The 17,678-nt window shown below is 47.0% G+C and overlaps 1 protein-coding gene across 4 annotated transcripts in view; it reads left to right on the forward strand.

Moving 5' to 3' along the window:
- LOC104476461 (SPNS lysolipid transporter 2, sphingosine-1-phosphate) overlaps positions 1-17,678 on the forward strand; it is a 136,103-nt gene that overhangs the window by 110,361 nt on the left and 8,064 nt on the right. The window contains exons 11-12 of one of the 4 annotated variants that reach the window (XM_086763112.1): positions 5,633-5,796; positions 6,369-6,451. In XM_086763112.1, coding sequence (XP_086619238.1) covers positions 5,633-5,796; positions 6,369-6,435 — 231 coding nt within the window. In that variant the 3' untranslated portion in view covers positions 6,436-6,451. The remainder of the gene's footprint in view (positions 1-5,632; positions 5,797-6,368; positions 6,452-17,678) is intronic. The other 3 variants (XM_086763113.1, XM_086763114.1, XM_086763115.1) reach the window with 3 other exon arrangements.

Genomic DNA, 17,678 nt, shown 5'->3' on the forward strand with positions numbered 1-17,678 from the left:
ATCTGTGGACATGCTTACTCTGGAATAACATTTTTTCCAGGTTAGTTTGCTAGATTAAAACAGGCCACGGCCTGATGGGGCTCAACTCCACTGCTGTCTGACTTAAAAGCAGGGTCATGGCATGAAGTGGATCGTTGCAACGTGATGCTGCAGTCTGGGCTTTCTGTCCCTGTCTGACCTGCGCAGCCATTCATCAAACACAGCCCGTTGTGTCCTTGCTGGTGATTGCGTAGCACTGTCTCCTCTGCCAAAGCAGGATGCGAGATAAACCTCAGTTCAAAAAGGCAAGTGAATCCTGTAACAAAAACGGGCAAATTATTCTCCCAGCGTCACTCTCTGTTTTACATACCATCAGCAGATATTCCACTGCTGCGGTGGGATTAAGGCTGGCACGGAGGTGTCTTGCCTAATATTTATACTACAGATGAGTGTGTATAGGCAGCATCTTCCATCACCTGATGGAGCCAGTAGATGAAATGTGATCCACTTTTATGGTTTTTATTGTTCCTTCTTCACCAAGTGCCGGCTGCTTGACTGGTGATCTGTAGCCCTAACGGTACCACTCCTCCTGTAGAGATCTTCCCCCGCCTTCGTGTTTGCATATGGCACAGATTGTGCTGCTAAAATGGGACCTGCCCTTGCAGTCCAACCTTGGATGTACACGTGTCAGGGAAATAATGTGGGGAAGAGAGCCCCCAGCCCCTCACCCTCATTATCTGCTTTTTCAAGCAGTAACTTTAAGTTGAGGATTTCTCTGGTCCTGGCTGAGCTGAGTAATTAAAAGCCTTTTTCATGGTGCTTGGAAAGGCCAAATCTTTGACATGGCTGTCAGCTGCAGAAAAAAGGGGAGAATTAAGCACCTGGAGACAAATCCACACGGGATTTATCTCCTCGTTGCAACGAGCTAACAAGCTTCCCACTTCTGATGACTCAGCAACAGACAAGATTTAAATCTGCCCTTAAAAACCAAATGACTTCCCATATATAAAACACTCCTTGCCAAGGGTTCACAGCATGTTCTCTTTTTTTCCAGAGCTGCTGTGCACCTGTCATTTCCCATGACTTTGGTTAGAAGTGCAGGGTCTTGGTATTTTTGATAAACGGATGTTTAAATATGTACAAGTATCTCATTAAAGCAAGCCCAGAAACCCAGAGCTGATGGTTGTTTTGCTCAAGTATTTCAAGCTCCATCCCATCTGCTAGGTCACCCTTCCTGTGCACTAAAGATCTCACTGAAGAAGTGGCTTCTTCCTCTGAGCTGCCAAAGACCCTACACCCTCCCAGTATGGACATCGAGTTCTCCTGGTGCTGAGCACCTTCTGGAACGAGGTGTCTGATTCCTGCAGTGTGGGGGAATGGCTTCCTTCTCCTGGATGTACCGCCAGGAGAGGTGGGGGACAGGGACGCTGCTAAAGGACGTGCCCCCCAACTCTGGTCCTCTGCCACAGACCTTATTTCTAAAGTACATGGGCATTCCCCATCCCGACACTTTTAAGTACCTGTGCCCTGTCACATGAGCCACGTTCCTCCATTCCATGTTCCCCAGTTCCACATTCCCCATGGCACAAGGCATCTCCTGCTGAGACAGGAGAAAGGCCAGTTTCCAGTTAACTTAGAAAATCTCTGGGCAGAGCAGACCTGGAGAGAAAGGCGGTTAATAAAAACAAGTAATAGACTTTCACCCCTCTGCAGGGCACGTGTCTGGAGGCCAGTGTTGCTTGACACCAAGAGACGTACAAAGTCCATTTGCTGTCTGAAACCAGGACATTCTCCAACATCCCAACATGCCAGGGTTAAAATTGAAATAACTTTTAAACTGTAATTTTAAAAAAAATAATCAAATAAACCTTTCATATGCATCTCTGAATTCAGAGGGGGTGACCCCCAAACCATTGTGGGGGGATATAGGGGTTACAGGTAGTACTGTGTTAAGGAACTGGGAGAACCTGGCTTGTATCAAATTTGTAATGATAAAAATCAGGTATTTGTGCCAGATACTGCAGTGGAAATATCCTTCATGTAGCAAGATTTGTGCCGAAGAAGCAGCGTCAGAAATTTAGAAAAATCAAACAGTTGCAGAGGAATTGAGATGTTCAGCTTGGCAATGAGACGGGGCAGATGAAATGATGATTTCAAAGATGCTGTTACCATTACACTGCCTAATTAGTAAATCAGTTTAATTTAACCACTCATGCTGTTCAGGAGGGACAGTAACACAGAAGCAAGCCCTCTTTCTAGGGCTTCACCCTGCCTGAGCTTTTATCACATCAACAGCCTGTCCAGCGTTCCAAAACCCCAGCACGCGCTTCCCAAGAAAGGTAACCAAGTTCCCTTTTATCCTTCATTGTCTCCTGCGCTCGGATGGAGACACAGGGATTTTGGGTTTTGGACCGTGCCCACTGCAGCTGTACTGTTCGTTCTCCAGAAAGCGAGCGTTTTCTCTGGCTGGACTCCATCCAGCTGGCTGCCACGGCTCCACACATGCTGTTTGTATTCCGTTGTAAAAATGCCACGAGCTGGAGTTTATTTAGCAAAGTCACTCCTCATGGTCTGAGATCCGCGTTACATGGCCAGGGAAAAGAGGTGAACTTCCATGATTAGGATGTTATCAAAGACTTTTCATTAAACTGCAAAGCAGCAGCAGGACTTCATTACTGATTTTCCACCCCCACGTTTTGGGTAAATGTTTTGAAGGGTTTTGCCACCTACCAACTGGCAGAACAAAGAAAGGAATCCCACACACGGCTCCATGCTGAAGAACTGGCACTGGCTGTGCTGGCAACCCCCACTTTTTGTTACTCATGATGGAGAGAAGACACCAAGTGCGATGCTAGGTGGGGTCTTGCCAAATCCCAGTCCGACAGCTCAGGATGCTATCGTTGAGAGGAGGCTGGAAAGCCAAAACTTGGCAATAGAGAGCAGACCATTTGGCAAACAGTATGTCATTCTTGGAGCCCAAGGCTGTAATTATGTCCTGTGTCCTTTTGAGAGGAGATGCCGAAGTTCCAGTCTTAGCAGGTGGCTTGTGACTGAGTGGAACAAAACAACAGGGAATAGCGACTGCTAAGTAGACAGCACAAACGTGTATATGGGCCCTGGTAAAGTTCTGGAGTTGAGATGCAGATGTGGGTGAGGGGATTATGTGAAACCTAGGTGAGAAAGCCCAGCTGGACTGGTGGGAAGAACTACGCCTAGGGTGGGAGGAAACTGCTTTTTGTAAAACGTGCACTTACAGAATATGTTGGGTTAAAAATGAAACAAATTCAATATTAACATGATTTGTTGGTATAAAAGGTCAACACGATGCCTTAGAAGGGAAGGTGCGAGGCAAGCTGTATCGGGGGTTATATTTGTTGGCGACTTTACATTTTCAAAGCTGGTTTTAGCCTAAAATGTCACGTCATCCATAAGAGAAAGCAATCGGCAGCGCACGCCTGGCTGTTCATCCTCTGCTTCCGATTTATCAGGTCGATTTGTGGAGTGATTTATTGTCTGATGCTTTTGGAGGATAATCATATCCGTTCCCAAAAATGAAAAGTGGTTTAGAATTTCTAAATTTCTATTTTAGAACAGCCTCAATTCTGGCTACTGCAGGCAGCGGGGCTGATTCAGTGCTAGATTTTGGTTCATAATGAAGAGTAAGGGAAATGTTGGGAATTAAGGTGTCTGGATACAAGAGGGAATAAATGGCCAGCTGATGTCCCTGTCTTCTGGGTGCAGTGCATGTTCTGATTTCCTGCGGGTGCATCCTTTTCACATTCAAGTCCCATTGCTATTTTTTATAAGTCTCTCAGACTAATAGCCACTGTTATTTGCCTTCAGTCTAAGGACTTTTTTAACCATCATTTCCCACAGGAGACTTGTTCGTAACACTTGTTTTTCCTTGTGTGTGTTACACACTGTGAATAAAATTATCTTGGGAAGGACAGGAACACTTCCTTAGCGATATCCCAAACACTGAAATTTCCTCCTCCTCCTTTCTAGGGCAGGGAATGAAACAGAGAAGTCTAGCTAAAAATCTTCAGTTCTTCCTGCAGATAGACTATTCCGGTGCTCATTCTCTGCTCCGTGCTGCAAGGCACTCCTCTGCTCTCCTGCGGGCAGTGGTTTCACCTCCAGCGTCAGGCTGGCCGCTCCTCCTTTCCTTCATTCCGGCAGGAGCCAGGCTGAGCTGTAGGATGGTCATTAAGGCTCTGAGACCACCGCTGGTCCAGGTTCTCCCTGCTCAAGCACACTCTGTGACCTGGTCATTGGTGTCCCCACAAGTGTCACCCTATGACCTCCTCTTGTGCTTGGCCTCTGCTGAGCCATCTCTTCACACACGTTCACCTTCCAGGTCACTGCAGTTGTCTGCAGGGCTGTGCATTGGCGATTCCTCCTGCCTGTGACATTTCTCCACTTGATTCTCAAGATTTTAGCCTTGAGTGTCAGATTTTGCTTGTACTTATTCTCTGACGCCACCTTCCTCATTAGCAGTAATGCAGCGGTTTAGAAGTTGCTGCACAAGCTTGGACTGTTTCTGGAACCGGCTTGCGTGTGTGCACAGCAGTAGGATTTTATGTTGCAAATTCCCTGCAGTCTTTTGGTATAAACCAGTGTTCCTGCCTCACCAAAAGGTCACAGACAAAAACAGAGCTCTACATTTAAATACCCGGTACCCTGAGACTCATCCCTGCTGCTGCTACCGCTTTGGATTTATGGAGAGTAAGGTTGTTTGCTGGACAGTAAATATTAAAATGTGATTGTTTTAGCTACAGACAGTCATTAAATATCACTGAGTTTTAGGAAAAGCTTTTCCTAGTGAACTAAATCCTGCCTTGCGTGTCACCGCTCCTTCGTGTAAGCGCAAACTTGCGTTCCCTTTGATATCATTATGCTTTTTGGCTGTCGGAAGGTGCGGGTTGCCTTAGCCCACAACCTCGGTGGCGTGCGGTTCTTTGGTGTGAGCACAGACGTCTGAGCTTGGGGGGAGAGTCCCCTCTTACACACAATTGCACTTCCAAGTCCAGCAAGCTTAGGGGGTGAGAAGAGGGAATGAGGCCCCTACCTCAAACCTGGGGATAAAAACCCACGTTTGAGTTCTGCTTCTGAAAATCAGGTGGGATCTCTGGGTTTTTTCTGTGGAAAACATTTCCCCCTTCCCACTCAATACACAGAAATGGAATTTAATACTTCCTTTTGCTGAAAGGCAGGTAAGGCGTAGGAGTAAGCAGGACTTGATAGACATTGCAGAAGATTGATCACTCCCTCACCCACCGAGCGATGCCCGTGTGGCCCTCCATCTCAGGAGGCTCGGTCAGTACAGCAAGGTTGTACGCCCACGGATGCCGTCACTGAAGCAGCCAGGGAGAGGATGGAGAGGGCTGTGGGAAGAATAATAGATCAGGTCCAAGAGCGACAGGGAGTGGAGAACCCCACCAAGCTGCTCACAGCGTAAGTTGCCCAGGCTCCAGGGTGGCATGTGGAGAGCTGCAGCGTGCAAGGGACGTTCAGCTTTTGCTGAACACGCTGTTCCATTTGAAACCACATGCACGTGTTCAGCGGGTGGTTGTATAGGGAATCGTGTTTCCTTCACCATTTTCGTGTCTCTTTTTCATCTAAGTGACTTAATTTTTTTGCCCATCTCTCCTAGATCTCAGACCTGATACGACAAAGCACAAAGGAGTCCCCAGTCTGGGAGTTCCTCAGCTTGGGGTACGCACTCATGCTCTGCCCGTTTGTCATTGTCCTAGGAGGGATGTTTTTCCTGGCCACAGCTCTCTTCTTCCTAAGTGACCGAGTCAAAGCTGAACAACAGTGAGTAACCTGGCAATTGCAAATGGGGAGGTATCGTAGCCTGTTTTCTCTCTTGAACGTTATGCTTGTACTCTTTCCCTGGCCTTAGTCCTTCAGGTGAAGGACGTTGGGTTGTGTGTTAAGAACCTCGGCTCGGCAGAGTGCATGAGGCTGCACGAAGCACAGGGGCTTGGGTCATGCTGGCTGGGCATCCTTGACACGCTTCTGCTCTGATGGATCTCAGTTGTTGGCCATATGGCCTGGAGGGGAGCACAGTACTTGAGGTCACAGGCCCCTTTTTACCCTTACGTGAGCATGCCACAGCCCAGGCCATCTGTGGTGAGGGGTTGCTGTGTGCTGGAACTGGTGGACTGCTAGGTGAAGAGCAGGAGATACCGTACTTGGTGGTCAACGTTGAACCCACAGTCCCATCTCAGCCCCACGTGCCTGCTCACCACCTCCAATACACAGGAACATGAGGCAAGACGGAAGCAAGCTGTGTGCGGGGACGTACGCGCTCAAGGGTCGCTGTAGTAGATAGTCTTTCCTAGTCCCTTATTGCAGCTTGTAAAAAAAAAGCTACTGTTTTTCAGTAAAGAAACCGATTCGGACCACCTCACGGTTGGCAACCACAGTAATTCAGAAGACGCTTCCACATGACATACAAACTTCTGGGGTTAGTCTCTTTCTCATAATTGTCGAAAAATGAGAGTGTCTATGTATAATGTCATGCTGAATACGTGGGTAGCTGACTCGTCTGGGGCTGACTATAAGTTGGCTTTGCCTTTCTCCCACCGGGAACGCAGACACGCGGTGCAGATGTTAACAGCCTGGGAAATTCTGCAGACAAGGAGAGCAGAGCATCCCTTGCTCTGTCTTAAGGAGAAGGGCCCTGGCACATCACTGTCACCAGACATAGTACAACTAGAAGGAAAATAAGGTGTTTGCAGGTTGACATAAGCACGTGAACAGTTTGGGTGGTACTTTCTGGCTCACACTATCCTATCAGATGGATGCAAGAGATTTGGAAGCAGTGCCACAGAAGGTGCTGTGGCCCTGTAAGAGCAGTTCCACCTTTTACTGCCACGCACCAATACCGGAGAAAGAAAAGGTTCTGCCTCCTGGTGCCTTTAGATATATACGTTCCCCCTGTAATGAGATTTTTAAACATTGTGGAAAAAATAAGACCTCATCGTGTATGTTGGAAGGAGGTTAAGTCCCGCACAGCTGAACTTCAGTGTGGCTTTGGAGATGTGACATGACTGAGGTGTGCCCAGTTTGTTACCTGCATGTCAGGGCTTAAATTGCAAGAAGTGAAACTGGAGATGAGATGTTAGGAAGAACTTCCTAAGAGAAAAAAGAGGTAAATGCTACAGCAGATTATTTGGAGATGTGAAAGCTGTCCTGTGTTTCTGAAGGGCCCCTTGGTTTGGTCTCAAGGCAGGAAGATGGGCACCGCTCTCTGGCTGCCTTCCAGCCCTATTTCTGTAATTGTGCACGTAAGCTGTACATGGAAGTCTAAGTAGTGATCACCTGGGGACAAGGTGGCAAGATTAATAGAAGTTTCTAGGTGCTATGGGTGGCTTTTTTTAATGTTGTTGTTGTTGTTTTCTGCAAGGAGCCCAACATTCTATTTGGTGATAGGGCAGTAATAGAGTGCAGCAGATGAAGCCTCCCTCATGCAGCCAGAGCGTTGGCCATCGCTCAGGGACCCCACCTGTTTCTAGGAAAACTATGCTGTTTGTCATCCTTGTACTCTGAGGGGAGAGCACTCATTCCATCTATAATCACGGTGGAGAGACGTGTCCCTTTGCACCACATGTGTTGCCAGCACAGCATGACAGCATCGCAGGTGGCAGAGGAGGATCTCAGTATCCAGGTACTGATGAGTTCTGGGTCACTCCCAGCATGTCTCACCCCACCTGGACCTTTATCCTGGGCAATGCACTGTGGTACCTGGGCCGGTGTCCCAGCTGCGGCGGAGTTCTGGAGGCAGAGGGCTTTCTCAGGAGGCCAGCCAGGTCACAGGCCGGTTGCTAACTGGTTGACTCTGCTTGGGTGCTGTTGCTGGCGTGTGTCACACGATTGTTTTACAGGGCACCAGAACACCAGCTGTGCAGCAGTGTTACTGGAGGAGGGAGATCACATCCCACAGCTCTGCTTTCTCCTTCATAAAAGTCGTTATTTCTGTCTGTCTGTGCCTAGCCCAGGCAGATTTGGTTGTTCTCTGCTCACGACCAGAGCACACCAGCTTCCCCACCAGGCACTCGTCCACTTTTGAAGGAACATATGCAGGCTTCAGACCTGGTTTTGTTGCTCTCTCAGCATCCTTCCCTTTCCTGGTCTGTCTGATTTACACTTGCTTGTGAATTTTATATGATTCAGCCACGGATCCTTCATGTCGCAGACTGCCTCAGATACAGAGGGAGAACTGTTGTCATAAATAACGGTTAACAAAATAATTTCTCTCAAGTGACTCCTGTGCACTGTTTCTGGGATATGCCCACTCCCAGGTTAAAAATACCCTGGCATCCTACGGTCAGATTCCTGGAGGGTGCAGCTTATTTCAGGTTTGACGCGTTCCTGAACAGCAAGAGAGTGTCTTTAATACGGCTGGAGACTGCGGAGGGCGGCTCCTCACCCTGCCATGTGCAGCAGCATCCCTGCTGTCAACTGGTCCCGTCTGCCATTGCTCCCAGATTCAGTGGTCTCCTCGGAAGAATTTACGGGGGAGGATTTGTTTATTATTAGCTGCGTGCATGCCCGTGAGAGAAAAGACACAACAGAGGCTTTTGCTGTCAGCAGCTTAAAACTCCATGCTGGGCTCCAAACCCAACGTCCAGCTCCCACCTATCTGACAGGCCATCTGCGCTTGGCGTTGCGTGCCTTTGGCAAGCATGGCCAGGCCTCCTCCCTTGTGCCCTACCTGTTATTTGCTGGGTATGGTAGAATTTCTTCTTCAGGATGCCTCGTTTTCCCTCTGCAGTCAGTCATGCTGCTCAGACCACAGGACTTGGAAATGCGCTTTGCCAAAAGAAATCAATTAACCTGCAGGAATCGCAAACGCCAGTGTCACGCGCCAGAGATTAAACACATTCATCACCGGTAGGGTCAGGGCACGCGGACCAGATGTCACGGACCTCTCTAATGAACTCATATAGGAGCCAAGAAGGGTAACGCCGCTCTCTGCAGCTCTGCCTGGGGAAGTTAAGCTTTCCCTGCTTTCATTCCCATTCTTCTGTGAAAAGCAGTTCGGGTTTTATTGCTGGGATTTTTCCGTTTGTTTGTTCCTTTGTGTGCCGGTCTCTGGGCATTTGCTTGGAGATAATTTCTTCTTCCAGGCAGGGTAGAGTATCAGGATAGCAACCTCTCTTTCCTGTAAAGCTTCCTCCAGTTTCCACCACGCTTCCTTTCAAAAACAGAATTTCCAGGCTTTCAGGACCCCGTGACTATTTTTTACACTACTTTTATCGTCGCCACAATTCCTGGCATATTTTGTAGATGACTTTTTTAGCACAGGAATTCCAGTCAATAAGGCTGACCCTCTCACAAGAAACACTCATGAGAAAAATGTCTTTATACAGCAATTCTTTTTTTTTTAATCACGGTTCTTTTATAACTATTTTCATACTGCTTCAGAAATCTGACAGCTTAAAGAGGCTTTTAGTAAATTTAATACTCCAGAGAACATGATACAGTACATCGCTGTAATATAATCCAACCATTTTTGAGGCAATTTTTGTAACACAAATTTAATCCCACACCTCCAAAGTGATAAGAGAGAGAAAATGGTTGGAAATGGTTTCTCTAAGAGCTCTTAGGCACGAGTAATAATAAATACTTCAGTTCTTTTTTAAACCATTCAACCACAATTCCTGCAGTGATTTCACTTGACGATATCGTTCCTTTCCTGTTCGGTAGTACTGCAGTGGAGGGTTAAAGCGGTCATTTTATTTCCAAACACGACTGCACTCTGTACTGTTATTTCTCTCACCTGCTGGATGAGAATTTGTGAGACCCAAGCTATAGGGTGAGATCCTCTGGAAGACGATAGGTACACGTAGCCTTGCCGTGGCAGAGCCCTACAGAGGCGGATCAGAAACCCGATGACATTTTATTCCCTCGCTCCATCACCGGTACCTGTGCCGCCTTGGCAGGTAGCAGGCAACTCTCAGAGGTCAGGAGTGCTCCAGGTACTTCAGTCGTTGGAAGTAAAAGCTCAGCACTGCTGAGAATTGCATCTGTGGTCTGTCTATGTCCTCTTCCTTGCTCATAATGCAGATAACTTGAAAAAACAAAGCTTACCCCAATTGGTACTTATCAGAAGCAATGGCTTCACCAGCAGTTGGGAAGAATCTGCTTTTTTTTATTATGAAAAGGAAAAAAAAAAAAAAGTCCTTTCCCCAAGCTGTGACAACTTTTGGGTGCCAGGGCATATAAATCACTGTAATATAATTAGCATGTTAACGTGATTCTTTTCTGGGCAGTCAGTGAGTGTGGAGCATCTGGAGCTTTGCTGAGCGGTGATCCTCTCTCCGCACGGGCACAGGCGTGTAGGAGCACTGCTCTGCAGCAGGCGATTCTGCAGTCCTGTCTCCAACAACGGCACTCCCAGTTGTCGCTGAGGGAAAACCCAAACTCCCCTAGATTTTTCCTGAGAAACACAACTCTGTGCAGGTGTAGGATGACCTACCCCTCAAAGGACTTTTTTTTTTTTAATTTAATCCCTGTTTTTATACCTGGAAGCATGAGATCTTCTGGTTTTTTTCCCATATCTTTTCAGAGGTGCAGAAAGATGGTCAGAATGGATATCCAAGTTTTATAATTGTTCGGTCCCTCTCTGCGTCCTGCGTGATGCATGCTGGATATTTTTGCCAAAGACAGAGCAATGCAGATCAGGCAGCAGGATACAACTGCAGCATGTATCCCTGGTGCAGACGTGAACAAGAATAAAGAGCTGCACTGATGCAGCTGGTCAGAACAAAAGAATTTGAGTAACTAGCTACCACTCAGCACTGCAGAGAGACCTGCAAGCATAAATGGTGCACCCATTTATTTACATGACAAGAATCAGGTTAGTTAAACAACTCTAGTAGGTTTTTCTTCTCTCCTAAAATTATAATTAAACATTGAATAAGAAAAAAAATACTTTTAACACTCTTGATCAGGTGTGGAAACTCTTGCTGAGTAGCAGCGCTGATTAACGTTTCATTTAAAAGTGGTGGCTACAAACACGAGAAAGCAAATACTCATTCCAGACCAGATAGGGCAAGCCACAAAAAGAGCAATCCCTACTCCCTGCACCTTTCTGCTGGCTTCGACACGGAGCATCTGCAAATTACATTACAGGAAAGATGAGAATAATCCATTTTCAGACTCTCTTCTGCCTCACATCAGGCTTATTTTTAGCTTTTTTTCTAGAACCAGATATAAAATGATCTCCCAGTTCTCCTGTTGCAGCAATTTGAAAGTGTCTGACCTTATTCTTGCTTTGCAGGTTCTATTATGTGGGGCAGGGGAAGGACTTGCAGAGTTGTCACCTCTTTTTCTCTGGTTGTTCTGTGGCAGCAGAGGCAGGAAGGACCCATCAGCCGACCTCGTGTTGTTGCCAGCAAAGCGAGAGTCCCCTCCGTTCGTAGTGTCACAGTTATTACGCTGGCGTGCCGCGCTGAGAGGCAGCACGTTCCTTTCTGGCAGCGTGCGTTACTGAAAAGAATATTTCTTCTATGAAATATTTTAAGGTGTATTGCGAGGGTTTTTTTTAAACAGGCTGGACGGTTACTGTAGAGAACCATCTCAGTGCCGCACTGAAGCAGAGTTTGAATTGGAGGATTTCGGGGCCAGCAAGCGCATTTAATCAGACAACTCCCAAAAAGGGATATTTGAGGAAGAGTTCGCTCACTGCTGATATTCAGCCATTTAGGGGGAATAACGTGATTGCTTTGATTGTTTTTTTACTTTACAAAAGAAGAATAATAATTAAACATTTCCTGCAGTGACATGAACTCTCAATGCTTTGTTAGCCCAGATAAGATGTCCTTGGCCTCTGAAGGCATGTGGATTTCCAGCAATGGGCCCAGATTAGGCTGCAGAGGATCTGTGGCGATGGAAGAAGAGAGACAAGGAGTGTGTTCTGGGTATCAGAGAGCGGCATGATAAAGACCCAGAGACTGCAGATGGAATAAGCTTAGACTGTTTATCTGGAATCAAAGAGTTGAGAATATGAAGGGAAGAAGTGGTGAAAATGTAACGAGTTTTATTATTGCTGGAAAAAGCCTGCTTGTAGAGCTGTTTTTTTTTTCCTGCCCTGTTTACTAGCCATGCTTGTAACTCCATAACTGGAGGTAGCAAATAGAAGAATGTAATGGCCTGGGACTGGCTGAATTTTAAATGCTCGTTTGCTTCTTCAGTTGGGAGCTGCTGGTTTCATGCAGATGGAAAATATGGTCTCATGTAGAAAAAATACAGCTTTGTTCCGTTGCTTTAGTCGGGCTGCGGATTTCCTGCAGGTTCGGTAGGGAGATGTCAAAGGTCCGTTTGGGTGTTCACAGACAGTTTGAGCTCAATTGTGGTCCTTACACAAAATGCTCCTGGCACTTGAAATACGCTGCTCGAGTTAATTGTTGGCAGTAGGAGCTTTGCTAAGTACGCACAGAAGGACTGGGCCAGCTGGTGTTGGCGCAGCTCTGGCTAACTGCAGGCAGAACTTTGTGGTTCTCCAAGCCCACCCGTTCCCCACGTATACTGCCCTTTCGAGGCTCATCTCCTCTGCCACGGAGAAGGGAAAACAATATCCCTAGACTATTCCTAGCTACTTAAGGGCTGTTCTACAGCGAGCAAGGAATTTCTCCGTGTGCCTGAAGTTATAGGAAGGCAAAGCTTACTTGTCCAAGAAGTGTCAAGAACTACTTGGAGAGAACTACTTGGAGTTCTACTGCTGACTTGGCTACTGATTCTCTGCTGCGACTTTCAAGAAGTCAGAAAAGTGTCCTTAAAATGCTCATCAGCGGTAAAACAGGATTAAAAGGACTCGCCCACAAGGTACAAGGGGCGCTTAACCCATATGCTTACAGTGGATTCAGTGTGTCGGTTTGCATTGTCATTGCAAAGGGCAGTTCTTGGCGTGCAGGGACTTTATCATGCAGGAGGATATTTTAAACTCCTGCTAAGACAGTTTCTTTGCTAAGGCTGCCCTGGCACAGATACGAGATCTGATCAGATCCCACGCAGGTGACTGGAGCGCTGAACAGAAGGCAGCCTTCCAAGCCAGAAACCCTTTCTGACACAAGGAAATTGAACAAATAATGGAAAATTCAGCCCTGGCAGTCTGTTTCCTGAAGCCTCTCACGGTCACAGAGCATATTATGAAGGTATTGACTTTTATCAACAGTAGATGGCCTCTTCATGTGGAGAAATCTGCAAAGCAGCTTTTCAGCAAGCTGTGACTGTAGGTGTGCTGGAATTATTTACTTGTGGTTGGGTCCTTGGCCCGAATGCATCTTTTAGTGAAACAGAGACAAAACTGTTGGAGTATTACGTCCAGTGCTTCAGTAAGGACTGTCTTAAGTGTTCTGGCTTGGTCATTCCTCGAGTTGCTGCCAGACCAGTCTTGCCCCGGACTTACAGCAGAGCGAAACAGACGGACGGTTCCACGTACTTTGTTAGCTTAGAGGTTGGTGAGAAGAGCTGTACCATCTCAGGCAGTTATTTTGGAGGATAAGAAGTATGTTTCTAATCAAGTGGCATGAGGAAGCTGTACAGGATTTTCTGGTTTAAAGATTTAACTAGATCATACCTGCTTTTTATGTCATGTTTTATCCCATTTCTCGTTCAATCATGTCAAGAAAAAAGCAAGACCCTCCACTTCCTCTTTCCTCCATTATTTCAGCAGACATGAGAGCACGATGTTACCCACATCTTCCATGGCGCTAAAAATCCCACCACCTTAATTCTGAGCCCATCAATATCTGGCAGAATTATACATACATATACTCAGGCACAAAGTTTTGAGCGAGACCCACGTCTTCACTACCTTCAGGAGCCCACATCAGCGTATCACCGCCGTGCAGTGAGGCAGACTTGTCTCTGGAGTTCATTTCCATCCGAGTCCTTGATACCCTCGTGGGTGCTGTTAACTGCTCGTCTTCACATCTGCTCTGTAGCAGCTGCCTGGAAAAACAGAAGGAAAGGTTATTGATTTTTTCTTTACGCTAGTTTTCTCCTCTGTCAAGATCTGCAAAAGAGGAAAAGTAGACACTGACCTAAGTTTCTTCCTCTGGAGGCAAATATGCTCAGCACCTCGATTAAATGAACAGATGGAAAATACTAACAGAGTCTGCACGGCTTTAAGGGGCTGTACCGAATGGAGAGAAAAAAATGTATTTGCTATACATGATCATCATATTCTGTTCTCTAAACCCAGTGACATGCAGGAAGAAAAGGGGATGTAAGCCAATTAATCTCTTTAGTGCAGCTGGTGGAGCACCTGTCACCACCAGCACGAAGCTTCCGTCAGGCTGTCCCCACGAGAGAGCTGCTCAGTACAGACCGAGCCGCCGTTCCCGTCTCCAGCGGGAAGGGCCACTCTGTGCCAGTGGCCGCCGGGAAGGCCGCACACAACCGGGTCCTGTTTGAGCCTTGGGTTGGAGCGCTTTAGATTTGCACAAGCCTCAGGCTTCCTCTCTGGGTAGAACTGGGTGAGCATAAGCAGCTAGCAGAGCTGAATTTAGCAACGGTTTCCTACTCCAGTGCAAGCTACGCCTGATTCTGTGTTAAATTTTGTTAGCGTTCTGCGTAGCGTCCTTTTCCTATAGCAAACTGACCTCGGCTCCACCAGACAGACCCTGCTCCTGGGAGGCTGGATGAACCTGTCATGATGCATCAGGAAGCTCAGACTATTTTTAGCGGTGCCCGTCCCATCCCTGTGCCACTCACTGGGCTCTCTCTAGGCTGATGTATTATTGTTGTTCACCTTTCACGCATCCGCACTTTCAGCCGTTGTTTTCAGCTGCAGCTAGGAGCGTTTTACATCAAAGCAGAGTTTCTGCAGTAATGCGTGGTGTTAATCTGTGCCTTGTCCCAAGGTTACTGAGTTAACTATCAAAACAGCTTGAGTCCAGTTAAAACGGGACGTGCTCTCTGGAAGCTATCCTTGATGTGGCTGTTCTGCCACCCTGCGAGGAGGTAAGAAGGTAAATGCTCTGCAGCCGTTTTTTAGGGAGCAGATGGAGGCACAAGCACGCCTAGCAGTTTGTTCAGCATCCCAGCAGAACGCTGTTGTGGAGCAGGGAACTGCATCCAGCTCCTTCCAACCGCAGGTGGAAATGGAGGGCGGTAGTGGCAGACATACGTACACTCGGCACTGCTTGATTAAAAACTCTGTAACAAAGGGGTTAAAAGGTGGGAGTCTCCAGCCTGCTGGGTTTGCTGTTGGTAAGGTGTCTGGCAAAAAGGGGGTGCAGTGCTGGGGCCAGTATGTTACACACACGCAGGTGGGAGACAGCCATGCTGAAAGAGCACTCCGCAGTGGGTAAGGCAGCTGGGTTTGGCTTCTGCAGTGAGCAAAGTAAGAGAAAGCAGAACAGCCAAGGACTTGTTTGAAGGTCCCTTCCAACGCTAACCATTCTATGATTCTGTGACTTGTTTCAGGGGCAGAGTCTTTGCATGAACTCAGTGCCCATATGTGCGGCCCTGTTAGCATCGTGCACGTCTAGATGAAACTCTTAATGGAGGTTGGTTCAAAGTCCTCAAACCCCACTGAAATGCAGCTATGAACCCCGCTGTGGTGAAATGTTGGTTAGACAAAGCAGTGGGGCCCGCGTAGAGTATGAACGAAGCGTGGTACTGCATGCTTGTGTTTTTAAGGAGTTTCCTGGGCCTGTGTTACCTGTTTGTATTGCTGGCAGGCCAAGCTTTGTCCTCCTGCAGCTGACTGTGTTTATGAGAACAACAGTACGCAGACAGTGGTGGAAAATATGAGTGGATGGTGTGTAAACTTGTGACCATTTCCCAACTTCGTTTACTAAAATGTTCGTGTGTTTTGGCAATTGGCTTCAGCAGGGATTTATCTGGGGCGATTGATCCCTGCGGTAACGAGGTGGTGGGTGAAGTGAGCCCAGTATGTGAAAGAGACACTGCCCTCACATTTCTCCCTTCCTGAAGCAGAGTTGGTAAATTAGGAGGAGGTTATCGTGCAGACAGAGGGCTGGGCCTGTGCCTCAGCCCACTTGATGCTCATGTGCATGTGAGTTTCAGTAGCGCGGTTTGCAGAGTGCTGCACCTGGCTGGGCCGATGCGCAGGTGGGGTGTGCCACTGGCTCGAAGGCTTGGATGCCAAAAAAAAACCCTTTAGCTCTCTGTAGTTGAAAAAGTGATTTGTTTTTCATAGATTTAAGGCCATAAAGTCTCATTACCTTTCAAGGATGTCTGTCCGTGTAAACATCCCCTAAAATTTCTGATGTCGGTGTGTTCACAAGGCCGTTTGGAGAGGTTTACCTCAGCAGCAACATCTCAGAAAGTTCAGATGGGGAGAAATCTGCTGAAGGGTGCCATCAGTGACTGTTACGTTGGTATCCCTTCCTTAAGCACTGCTTCAAACAGGCACTTCAGAGCATATTGTTCAGGAATACAGGTTTCTCTCCAGTGAAATGAAGGAAAGAGAAGGATCCTCATCACAGGCAGGAGTTGCTGCTCAGCACAGTGATCTGCCTGCCCCTGTAGCTCCAGTACTTGTCTGTTGAATTGAGCTCCTGCTAGTCAAAAAATTAGTTATTTGCAGGCTAGAAGGGCCCCACCAAAGCGTTTTATTGTTTGTTGTAAAAGTTAAGTACAGCAGGCAGTAAAAATTAGGACATTATTTCCTCATATGTTACAAAAGCCAGAGCCTGACTTGTTTAGATAGCAGGAAAACATGGCGTTTGGAAATCTGTAGGATTATACAATATGTGTGTTGTTTAAGTTATGTATGAAACTTAACATTAAACGGTGTCAACTGCATTCACAAAAGCTTTATATAAGCTCAGCCTTTCTCTTGGAGCCTTGTGCATGATGGTGCTGCCCAAACTAAAGTGTGTTCTCCCCCTGGACATCCTCTCACTTGCCTGGGTGTGAGCTCGTGATCAGAGATGATCTGTTCACGGAGCTCAAATGTTCAGTAGCCTGTGTGTTACGGAAAAGCAGCAGGATGTATCCTACACTGCTGCTCGCACCATCACCCCGAATCGTTGGCGCAGATGCAGCTGCAGGTGAGAAGGGAGATCTGGGGTTTATTCTCACCAGCACAGGGTGGAGCAGAACATTTTTGGATTGGATGTGGGCAGCAAGAACTCTTTCAAAGGCCTCACAGGGCTCAGGTTGTGCCAGGAACTGTACAGCAGTGCCGGCTGTATTACAGACCGTGATCTCCAGTATCTCTTGGCTCGGTGACCGGCGAGACTGCAAGGAAGAGCATTTGGAGAATCATCTCTGCGCAGTTCCTGAAACAACGCAGAGGATAGCTGACCTGTAAGAGAGCCTGGCCACTCATCTTTTATCTTAAATTCAGCTGCTTTTTCTTGTGCAGTTCTCTAACTGGCTGAGGTGCTCTGAAATTAGATCCATTTTACATCGTATAAATATTTAACAGCTCGAGAGCATGTAGTTTAATATTAAACAGACAGTCTTATAAATACTTCAGAATTATAGATGCTGTCACACTCCATGGAAATGGTTTGATAGGATCTAGGAGAAATATTTAGGTTTGACAGGAGAGGAAATGATGGGGTTAGAAGGAGTCAGCCACATTTTTAACTGCTGGAGGAGCCCATAAAAACTACCAAAAAAGTTGTACAGCTTCTGTTTTGAAAGGCAGTTTGGGCAAGTTTCCTCCCCCTCAGGAAATAACAGAGTGGTTCCCACCCCACTCT

This window comes from Chlamydotis macqueenii, chromosome 19 (genome assembly GCF_036417535.1).
Source record: "Chlamydotis macqueenii isolate bChlMac1 chromosome 19, bChlMac1.mat, whole genome shotgun sequence".
Classification (NCBI taxonomy): Eukaryota; Metazoa; Chordata; class Aves; order Otidiformes; family Otididae; genus Chlamydotis; species Chlamydotis macqueenii.